The sequence below is a fragment of the Squalius cephalus genome, assembly GCF_949319135.1.
Source record: "Squalius cephalus genome assembly, chromosome: 1".
In the NCBI taxonomy this organism is placed as follows: Eukaryota; Metazoa; Chordata; class Actinopteri; order Cypriniformes; family Leuciscidae; genus Squalius; species Squalius cephalus.
Genome location: NC_137122.1, coordinates 63,436,134 through 63,448,244, shown reverse-complemented (window position 1 = coordinate 63,448,244; position 12,111 = coordinate 63,436,134). Strand labels below are relative to the sequence as shown.

The window sequence follows — 12,111 nt, the reverse complement described above, 5'->3', positions numbered from 1 at the left end:
AACTATATTATTCTGTAATAAAGAGGCGGATGAATTGATGTTGAGGGATGCATGAACAATATTTAACTATAAAGAGAAAGCATGAATAGTTCATTATCTTAGATCATATTTGGTTCAGCTCCAACAGAAACATGCCATCACACACTTCTGTTTGCTTGATTTGTTTAATCCAGATAATGCCAGATAATGGATGACGTTATGTTTTACCCTGATGTTTTTGGCTGTCCTCATGGGAATTTTCATCTCTTCTCTTCTCTGATGATGTGTCTACTGGCGTGAGGGCGGGGCTTTCACCTGTCACTCACATGACTTCGACCAATAGCAAACCACAACCATCCAATCAATTCCCCACACGGACAAAATCAAGCCCCGCCCATCATTTCTTATCATTCGCGAAGGCATTTCAACCTTGTTTCAACACATCACAACAGTGAATAATTAAGTATGGACAGCTAGTGGATGAAATGTGTACTGCGCCTCCAAACTGACAGTATTGGAGAGAGTAATTCCCCAGCCCTCGCGCGGTTTGCCAGATTGAGGACACGCAACAGGAAGAGTTGCGATTGACAATGGAAGGAGAGGAGACTTGCTTTATCCATGTTTTAATATGAATCTGGACATAGACTTTTTTTAGAGGCTTTTCAGGTCGGGTATAATCTGCGATCTCTGACCCAGTTCATTCACTGGTTTCCACGGCTGCAATATGCTGTGTTTTCCACTAACTGGCAACCCGAGGCGTTGAAATACTATTGGCTGAACTGGCAGTGGGCGGAGTCACACAGATCAAAACAAAAACACACGTTCGGTGTTTATATTTAAAAGTAGAAAAACCATAACAAGTATGTGAACTTAGCATGGTTGCAAGTTAAAAATGCTAATTTATTGTTTTAATTAAACCTTTTGCCACAGTTCTGTTCAGTTAGTTTGTTTCCATGGACTTTCAGTCGGTTCTCATCAGTCACGTGTTTCCCGCCAGTCATCAGTCGTCATGGAAACTCATCAGATCATCACAGCTGTTCGTTATCTCCTCATTATCGCTGTGTATTTAAGCTCCTCCTTTTCCTATGTGTGTTATGCGGTCATGTATGTTTTTAGTGTGTGTTGCTCCTGCCTGTCTATTTGAATTATTATTATTAAAAGTTGGAAATATATCTTGGTCTTTATATGCCTTCCTGCAACCTTTTTAAGTTGCAAACATTTGAATAATGAATAAATGTTGAAATGAAGTGTTATTTGATTTGTTTTTAGTGAAGGGAAACACTGTTAGTGTTTAATGCTGTTATGTTTGAGTTTCTGTAATGCTGAAGTAGATACATAACACTACATTGATTCAATAAGCAATGACTGTGCAGTGTCAAGTAATATCTTACTACTTCATTAAAAATACAATACATTCATGTTAATATAAATCCAGCTGTTCATTGTTTGTTCATGTTCGTTCACAGTGCATAAACTAATGCTAACAAATACAACCTTTGATTTTAATAATGTATTAATAAATGTTGAAATTAATATTAACTAAGATTAATAAATGCTGTTGTTCATTCTTAGTTAACTATAAGTATAACTAAAGTGTTTCCAACAGCTCTCTCTTTAAAAACAAGGGATTGTAAAAGTAATCATTGACAGAGGCATTTACTCTTCTCTCTCTATCGCTTCCACTCGTGTGTTTCTGTTCCGCACAGATCTCCGATACAGTGGGATATCTATTAAACAATAACACGGGATCTCTCCGTTACGCTCCGGTCTTCTCCATCCGCACGTATTTAACTCCACACGACTCCACAGTGGATCCAGACTCAGGACAAAACCAAAGCTATTCTCAGCCTTATCAATATTTCTCATCTTTGGAGTATTGGGAGGATCAAAGGTTTTCCCACACGCTCCGGTCTGTCCCTGTCTTATCTGCGGATCAGTAGTGTGTGTGTGTGCCATGACCTCATAAAGCAGATTACAGCCTGTGGAATATCCCGTATATCCCGGCACTGGAACAGGAGCGGCCGGTTGGGTTTCCAAACCTGTGTTGATGTTATATAAAACTAGCTTTGGTCAAAGTTAGGATCAGTGTTTGGAAAGCCAGACTAATGCTGTGATATCAGAATGATGGTGTTTATGGAGATGAACAACACTAGTGGGATTTCTGCTGCCGGGAAGCTCCCACTTATCAGTTGGGAAGCCGTAATTACAATGCGATGTGAGTGATTTTTAGTCATAAATGAATATATGAGGGGTGGTTCGAGTCCCAGCTACACTCAAAAAATGAATTTTTGCCTCTTGTTAAATTTAATGAATTAAAATAAGCAAAAGTAACACGATTGTTTAATATTTTGTCACAACTTAATTTAATTGTGTTCAATCAACCTATTATATTTAAAACTGAAGTTTACTTAATTTGCGTGAAAACTACACAAATCATTTTTGTTGACAACTAACTGGGCAGTGGATCTGTAGTTCCCAGCATGCTTTGCAAGGGACTGCATAAGGAGGGTAAATTTAGGGATTAAAGTGTTATTTTATGTGTTTTTCCGTAAATGGAAAGATGTGGTTAGTTAATGTTAGTGCTTAATAGAAACTTTAATGTTAGAGACTTTCTGTAATGTTTTTGAATTTTGTGGTTCCCATTATGCAGAAGAGTTTAGGGCTGAAGGCACTCAGTATACATGCATTAAACCTCACTCGCAGACCTACATTAGTAATATTCAAGATTACTCTGTAAACAGTGGTTTTAATTAAACTGAACACTAGTAGCCTCTATCATTGGAAATAACTGTAGAGTCAAATTAGCTAAAATTATAATGTTGGGAATTACTAAATTAATTTAAGTTCATACAACAAGATTACAATAAATCATTTCAAACAAATTCGATTTTGTTGGAAAAATGTAATTCATTTTCTTGGAAAAGTTTTCCTTAATTTAATCAAGTTCGTTCAGCAGGAGCATCTCATCTGTTGCTGGATGTAAACATACACTGAAAAAAATGATTTATTGACTTAGTTGAATTTACTAAAAAAAATTATCGTAAGTGGTTCCACGCAATTGATTTTAGCTACATTTAAACAAATGCATTAAGCTGAACTTAGTTCAACGTAATGCATTTGTTTAAATGTAGCTAAAATCAATTACGTGGATCCAATTAACAATTTCTTTTAGTAAATTCAACTAGTCAATGAATCATTTTTTTCAGTGTATGGTGCTGTATGTCATTTTTCATTAAAAAAATATCATAATATGTTTGCAGATATTTTAGGAAACACTAATAAAATAATGTGTTGGCTCAACAAAAAAATATTAACGCAACAATTTGCATCAATTATTTTGAGTTATGTCAACTTTGAGTGAATTAACATTCAACCAGCATGCTACATTTAATTAACGGAACTTAATCATTTGTAAACTCAAATTTTTAAGTTGATTACTCAAAAAAATTAAGTCGTTTCAACCAATAACCAGAGTTGTGGCCCTGGAACGAATTAATCTCATCTATTTCAGTTAAAATCATCAGCTATCACAGCACATGCTAACATAACTTATTTAACTAGCATTAATAAAGATTAATAAATACTCTAACAAATGTATTGCTCATTGTTAGTTCATGTTAGTTAAAACATTAAGTAATGCTAACTAATGAACCTTATTGTAAAGTGTTACTGAGCTATTAGATATGTAAGATAAACTAATATCTCACATAAGCTTGAAGAAATATTTCACCCAATACTGAACATTCTGTCATAATTTTCTCTCAATCATGTTTTTTCAAACCTATATGACTTTTTTCTTTCATGCAACACAATTAATTTCATTTAATTGCAAAAAAAAAAAAAAAAAAAAAAAAAAGTTATGAAATGATGTAATGTTTTGTTTATCCAGCGAGTTTAAAAAACTTGTTTACGTTTCAACGTTTTTGAAACTCGTCGTTTCGGATGTTCTTGACGCAGATTTGAAGTTGCAGGTTTGCAGCCCATTATTTGTTTTCTTATTTAACTCTTTCATTGACGGTGTTTTCCTTCAATCGGTGTGTTTTCACTGTTATACTGTAGGGGGCGCTATTACACATCTACTGAAACACAACTCAATTTCCTGATCAAAACACGTGCAAAGAAGAAGCAGAAACAAGCGATAGAAGCGTTGCTGTAAAACTCAACATTACAGCAGAATAAATGCGTAATGTTACTGAACGACATGTCGACCCAGAAAGGGTTAATGACTGAAGATTTGAGGGAGTTGATGATCAACTCCATCTGTGTTTTTATCATCATTCTGAATCTGATCCTGACAAAAAATAATAATAAAATAAAATAAAATAAAATAAAAATTCTCAGCTTTTTGCTCAAAATGTTGCTTTTTTATTAAACTTACATTAAAGTGTTGATAAAGAAGAATGTGTGAAGCTAGAATCATTTTTGTTTAAAATCAGAGGGTCTGTTCTTTCTTTTGATATGTTCAGATATTCACACAATAAAACAATAAAACATTCTGGGGGCCACAAATGTTTTGTGAATATGATTTAAAAATAAAAAAGGCTGGAAAAAGTTGAATGTTTCTATATGAAATAGCCCGTTTAACTCTTTCCTCGCCAGTGTTTTTGATCATCTTAACAAAATTTTCGCGGCTCCCGGAATATTTTGTTGTATGAATATCTGAACATGCAATTTATCAAAAGAAAGAACAGACAAAAAAAGAAAAAAAAAAGAAAAAAGAGACTTCTTATATCAACATTTGTGGGAAAGTTTCATAAATATGGGTACGTTTCATAAAAAAGCAACATTTTGAGCAAAAGGCTGAGAAAATCATGTTTTTGTCAAAGACTTCGTCTGGATCAGATTCAGAACGATGATTAAAACACAGAAGGAGTCGATCGAGTGCATCAACACCACTAATCACAGTTATTAACCCTTTCTGGGTCCACATTTCATTCAGTAACATTACGCAGTTTTGATTTACACGCTGTTTAATGTTGATGATTGTGTTATTATACATATGCATATGATTACATATGCTATCGCTTGTTTCTGCGTCGTCTTCTCCTGTGTTTTGATCAGGAGATTCAGTCCTCTTTCAGTAGATGTGTTATAGCGCCCCCTAGCGTATAACAGTGGAAACACGGAAAAGCCAGAAAATTCTGTCAATGGCAGGGAAGAGTTAAGAGTTAACAATTTTAATGGGAAGTGTGTCTTGAAGTATTTTCCTTGATTTAATGTGTGCACCTCCTTTCACTGAGCATTTGGGAAACAGATTAAGGAAAACGGCTCAAGCTTATTTAGAAGATTATTCATACAATGTGCCAAACCCGAAAATGAACCATCACTGTGACGCTATTTTCTTCTGGAAACACACTTTGTTGCATTATTTTCCTGTTATCTCTGTAAAGCTGCTTTGACATAATCTGTATTGTAAAAAGGCGCTGTATAAATAAAGGTGGAAATCAGAGCATCGGAGCGAAAGACCCGGGTCAAGACAGGTTGTTGACGAGAAGGGTTTCCAACCACAACTCCTCCAAGGTTTTTCCAGCATTCGCCCATATTCTGCTCCAGCGGTAAGATCTGCACATCAAATAAAGATCCGGCGGGCTCGTGTTACCTCTGGAAAAAGCAGATCAGATCGCGGACCGGAGGAATTTGAGTGGGTAGATGTGTTGAAGATTGTAATCTCCAATGCAGACACAGACACTTCAAAATACCGTCCGGGAAGAGGCTTTCTTTCTTTCTTTCTATCAAAGTTCTGCGGTTTTGCTGACAAGTATCCCAACAGAAGGCAGCAAAAGAGACGGCATTTCAAGGCGTTTCATAGAGTATGTTGTTTACTGGGAATCACGCTATCATTGATGATGACCCAGACAGCAACATAGTTTCGGCCCACATCCGGTACAAGTGGATTCCACACGGGCCAGACGTGGGCCGGATCTGGGCCGACACTATGTTTGCTGTCTGGGAGACACATGAGGAACACTCAGACTGTAGCTAACGCTAACAGACCGCTGACAAACAGCTAGCAGTGAAGCAGCGGCATCCACCTGTCACTCAAGTGGCCACTCCCTTAATTATGCACAACTTTAAGGCTTAATATCATTTAAACGGATGAGTTATAAAAATATTCACCCCCCTCACAGTCGTCATGAAGGGCAAAGTTAGCTTTATAGACCAAAACCACTTTTTGTACCAGGCTGTAAACATGTTTTTTTCTGCTGTAAAGTTGGGCATTTTAACATGGGGCTCTATGGGATTGACTCTCTTCTGCAGCCTGTCTCTAGTGGCCAGTCGGTGAACTGCAGTTTAAGTCACTTCAGTGTCGATTCAAGAGAGAGACACGAAGGTTTGCGCTTGGGAACCTATGTAGTGAAATTTAAATTTAAATGCTATAGAGAAAAATCCAAATTATTAGATGGTTCGAATACGAGTTCATTAGAAACCTTTCAGCGTGTTACCTTGCCTTTAACATTAATAGTTGGCTTTTGTATTGTTCATTTATATCATCAACTTGACGGGCTATTCGTCCAGGGTGTTTTTATTTTTGGAAAATGGATGAATTGTACAACAAAGCAAACTCAAATATATCAATAACTCAACTAACACATATAGCCAACCCACAGCACTCGCCATAAACTCTAAAGTTTGAGACTCGTTCGCACATGAACACTGAGTACTTGTTGAAGTAAAACAGAAGGCTTGCATTATTAAGACGTTCAGTACTATTAGATGTATAGCTAATAAAGTACAAACATTCATTCAAAATGGCGATGCATTAAAGTGGCGACTAGGAAAGTGTGACTAACTGGATTTTCCAGCAGGTTATTAAGATCTTCAGCTGAGGTTTCATCTCATGCTTTTTTGTTGCATTTCTCATGGATGTTGTAGAACGTTTCTCACTGACGTCGGAGATTCATGCATCCGTCTTTTCCACCGAAAGTTTCGTTTATTTTGCCCACTTGACATGAGTCGTATATTTATCCTTAAATTTAGGATTTTTATGATTTTTTATTAAACTTTTTTTTCATGTATATTTAATGATATATCTGTTATGTTTTAGTTTTTTTGGTCTCCCTACATAATGTATCTTCGGAATACATAGTTGCAATATGTTTTTTGTCTTCTTAAGTGTAATATTCGTGCTTTTCGTCCAGTTTATGCTGCTGTAATGTCTACATCTCCCCTTAGGGATAAATAACGTTTTTATCTTTTATTTCTTCTGATCTGTCTTCTCATCAGTGTTTCTGGTGTTCAGTGAAGCGTTTGTTTAGAGAGGATCCAGTCTGCTTTCTTCTTTCAAGACAGTTAATATCTCAAATGAGTTAAAGGTAGGGATGCGCGATATATCGGCCACAATATCGGTATCAGCCGATATTCATTCATTTTTAATGTTGCCGTTATCGGCCTGATAAGAACATTTGTCCGATATATATAAAAGCCGATAAATAATGTGTTATTTCCTTCAGCTGAGACGCTTCAGATGTGCACTGTTCAACATGATGGTTTTGAATTGCTTGAAATATGATTGAAATCACTTCAAAAAAGGAAAATACAGTAAAGTGCAACAGTCTGTCATATAAGCTATGTACAATTATAATGAGAACATTATTATAATTGTGTGTTTGGGACATGGCTTTAATGGTGAGACTTTTGTTTTTGTAATCAGGCTCTCAAAAATTATAAAAAAATTTGGATTTAGATTTATAGGCCAATATATCGGTTATCGGCTTTCAAATATAAAGAATTATCGGTTATCGGTATCGGCCAAAATTTTCATATCGGTGCATCCCTGTTTTATGGAGAAATGAGTTTGAGCTTTTTTAAGAACTAGAATTTGACTGATCAAATCATTATTAATTAACACCCTTCACATGAACATTGATTATCAATGTGCACGGATAAATCACTCATAATAAATACAGCAATATTCCATAAAATAATTTTTCGTTTTTCAACGACTGCTAATAATGGGGCTTTGCCATCACAGATAAACTTTAATTTTAAAATATCTAAAAATACATTACAAAAAGTAATAATATTTCGTTTACAAACGAAATACTTAATACAAACGAACTTCATTTCGGCCTGATTTTGTTCGAAATGTCGCATCAGTTCGTTCTTCGCTTCCGCTTTAAGTATAACGGGGAATTAATGCTCATTGTTTTTTGCAATTCCATTTAGTTCCACTAGAAGCACAGAGAAATCACACACTTCACCAACAGGAAAATGACAACAACGCAAAGTCTGGAATTTAACAAACCATTTAATAATAATGATGAGAATAATAAAAACAATTCAACAACAAAATATGAAATAAATAAAATGAGTAGGTACATAAATATGGCTGTAAATGTGGCACATCAGACGAGATCAGCGTGAAGTGAGCGAGGATGAGGACGGCTCCAGTGAGGACATGTTAATGGCCTAATATCATCCACTACCTATGTGGTGAGAGAGAGAGAGAGAGAGAGAGAGAGAGAGAGAGAGAGAGAGAGAGAGAGAGAGAGAGAGAGAGAGAGAGAGAGAGAGAGAGAGAGAGAGAGACATGGGGATAGTAATTATGAGAAATAAAATGAAACATGTTTTTTTCATATATAATATAGATATAATGTAGTCTGTTTCTGTATATTTCTTGATTTAAATTGTCTACATAGTCAATGCAAAAAATATGACACATAAATATAATAATGAATAAATTACATATATATATATATGTATATATATATATATATATATATATATATATATATACAGTATATGAATATATATATATATATATATATGTGTGTATATATTCATGAGACCGAAACGTTGCTAATAAAATATTGATACTCGTTTGCAAGTATTGATAGTGTGCGGGATTTCCTTGTTTTTCTTTATGTTAACTATTCTTTAACTATTGCATTTTTTATTGCAATTATTATTATTTTGCTAAATGTTTTGTACCATTACTGTTAATTAACATCATCTAAGGGAGTTTGTTCTGGATTGGTTGGGGAGGGATTGAAAAATGTAACAAATGTAAAACAATAGCATTGGTCTTTGGAATAAAAATAAAGAAAAAACTATCTTAAATAGTGAGATCCCGGTAGGATCTGACGGCAGAATAAACACATGAGTGATTCCCGTAACTGTCCTGGGGTCAGTGCTACACATCAGGCATTGAGACGCTCTCGGGTGGTGCGATCATCAGTTGGCGTGTTTCCATTACAGATTTGCGCAAAACTTTTGCGATTTTTTCTAAATGTCGACAAAAAACTATTGCGAAATGATGGCATTTCCATTAACCGATGTTATGCGACTAAAACTTCATTTTTTCCTCTCGCGATAAGTAAAATCATTCCAAAAATCATGGTAGCGGACGTTGGTAGGTTTCTGTACTATATCCCAGCCACTGCGCTGGCCATTATTATTACTGGAAGGAGATGTGTGTGTGTTTTCAAAGCATTAATGGTAAGGAACGACCCTTATTATACTTGTGAGTGGCACATATGAGGTGTTTCTGGGTGTTTCTCCCTCAGTTCTGCTTCGAGGTCTTGATTGTGGCATTTATTTGAGGTTTAGAATCCATTATTCCTGTAATTCTTCTGTCTTTTATGAATTTAATAAAGAGCTCTGTCTCGTATTCTGTCCAAACACACCGCGTCGTCTACGTCAGGTGACCTGTAAATCCGCAAAACCGGTTTCTTTGCAATTTTGCGAAATATTTATTTTTCGAATTGCCTGAAAAACCTCCTCATGCGAGCGTAAAAACTTTTTTGCGATAAATGGGAGTTTTTGCGAAATTGATGCGTTTCCATTGAGCGTATTATCAATTCGCAATTTCAATTTGCGCAATTTGAAGGGTAATGGAAACGCGGCTACTGTTTCTCCTTTAACACTTTCAGCCTTTATTTCAACATCACTGAGAGTTAATAAAGTGCAACACAAGAAAGAAAGTGGGGAGAAATCTACCAAACAGGTTTCAGAGGCAATTTCTAAATGTCTTGGACTTACACCTGTATTTAGCCACCGTTATGACCATTTTGGCCGATACCGATAATGCTTTATATTTGTAAACCGATAACCGATATATTGGCCGATAAATCTAAATCCAAACAAATTTTTATATCATTTTAACCTGATTACAAAAACAAAAGTCTCAGCATTAAAATGCATGCCCCAATCACACAATTATAATGTTCTCATGATAATTTAATAGCCGATATGAGAGGCTTGCGCTGCACATCACTGTATTTTCCTTTATTGAAGTGATTCCACTCATATTAAGTGCTTTAATCTCCAGGCTGTTATAGGCCATATCTTGGCATCAAGTTGCACAGGTTCACTTTGTCTGACCTCTTAACAACATGTAAAAACAAACTCTGATTGGACCCCAGTAACTAAACCGTACCCAAACACCACAGCAGAGTGTGTGGAAACTTGTCATGTTAGTGGACTCGGTCACAATCATTCTGACATGAGTGTATATATATATATATATATATATCGTGAGGCTCACCTCCTGATGTGTCCAGCGTCGAGCTGCTCCTGTAACACTGACGCTCTCTTCTGCAGAAAGTTCACCTGCACACAAACACACCTCAAGCTTAGTGGGGGAAAGTGGATTTATGGTCACACTTTATTTTACAGTGTCATTGTTACATATGTTACATGTAGTTAGTATAGCAATAACTATTAATTATGCATATTTACATACAACTAACCCTAAACCAAACCAAACCCGGTAACACTTTATTTTACAGTGTCCTTGTTACATGTACTTACCGTAGTAACAACAGTAAATTATGCATAATTATCCTACCCTAATCCTTTATTTTAAGGTGTCTTTGTTACAGTGTAATTATATATGTAAGAACTGAGTAATATTAATTAACTACATGTACTTACTATAGGGTTAGGGTAGGATTAGGGTTTGGTTGAGGGTTAGTTGCATGTGATTATGCATCATTTACTGTTATTACTATAGTAAGTACATGTAACAAGGACACTAAAATAAAGTGTTACCAAATAAAGCATAACCCACTTTATTATACAGTGTCCTTGTTACAAGTTACTATAGTAATAACTATAAGTTATGCATAAATACATGCAACTATCAAACCATAGAAAGTACATGTTGTTAATTAATATGACTCAATACTTAATTGTATAATTGCGCTGTAACAAGAACAGCTTTTAACCCAATTTTCACTCAGAGATCGCAAGTAAATTTCACAAACAAGTACAAGTAACATATTTATTTATTATGAAGTATTGAAGTAGAAAGAATGAAATAGTATTTTCTTATAAAACATACTTTTATTTTTTACAATGTATGTTTATTATATTAGGAACCTCTTACACTGTGTCCAAACCAGGAGTTCATCACTACATCAAAGATGAGTGCTTTTTTCATGCATTGACTTGAAGTACAACAAAATCATTGACATTAGGGTGATGTTTAAGCTTTCTCAGTGCATTGTGGGCCACGCTCCTAGTCCTCTGGAGAAGAGGATGAGCACTCCAGTTCTTCGGCGTGGGTTTGGTGTGTCTCTACCATAATAATGTTTCAACTTTATTAGTTAGGCTAGTAGTTTTTGCTGTGGTGTCGGAGTCCTTAAAGGGAGCTTTAAGAATGAGTTTGGTGATCTTTTACACCACCATTGTTTACCCATTTATCGACTATCAACCCCATTTATCGACTATTAACCCCATTTATTGACTATTAACCCCATTTATTGACTATTAACCCCATTTATTGACTATCAACCCCATTTATCGACTATTAACCCCATTTATTGACTATTAACCCTATTTATTGACTATTAACCCCATTTATTGATTATTAACCCCATTTATTGACTATCAACCCCATTTATTGACTATTAACCCCATTTATTGACTATCAACCCCATTTATCGACTATTAACCCCATTTATCGACTATTAACCCCATTTATTGACTATTAACCCCATTTATTGACTATTAACCCCATTTATTGACTATCAACCCCATTTATCGACTATTAACCCCATTTATTGACTATTAACCCCATTTATTGACTATCAACCCCATTTATCGACTATTAACCCCATTTATTGACTATCAACCCCATTTATCGACTATCAACCCCATTTATCGACTATTAACCCCATTTATTGACTA

The 12,111-nt window shown here is 35.3% G+C and overlaps 1 protein-coding gene across 8 annotated transcripts in view; it reads right to left on the bottom strand.

Annotated features, from left to right (window-relative positions):
- Window positions 1-12,111, bottom strand: part of LOC307171957 (axin-2) — a 238,915-nt gene that overhangs the window by 30,129 nt on the left and 196,675 nt on the right. For 7 of the 8 annotated variants that reach the window (XM_079893910.1, XM_079893912.1, XM_079893915.1 and 4 more), the window contains one exon: window positions 10,466-10,530. In XM_079893910.1, coding sequence (XP_079750036.1) covers window positions 10,466-10,530 — 65 coding nt within the window. Of the gene's footprint in view, window positions 1-8,209; window positions 8,406-10,465; window positions 10,531-12,111 lie in introns of those variants that run through there. The other variant, XM_079893913.1, reaches the window with a different exon arrangement.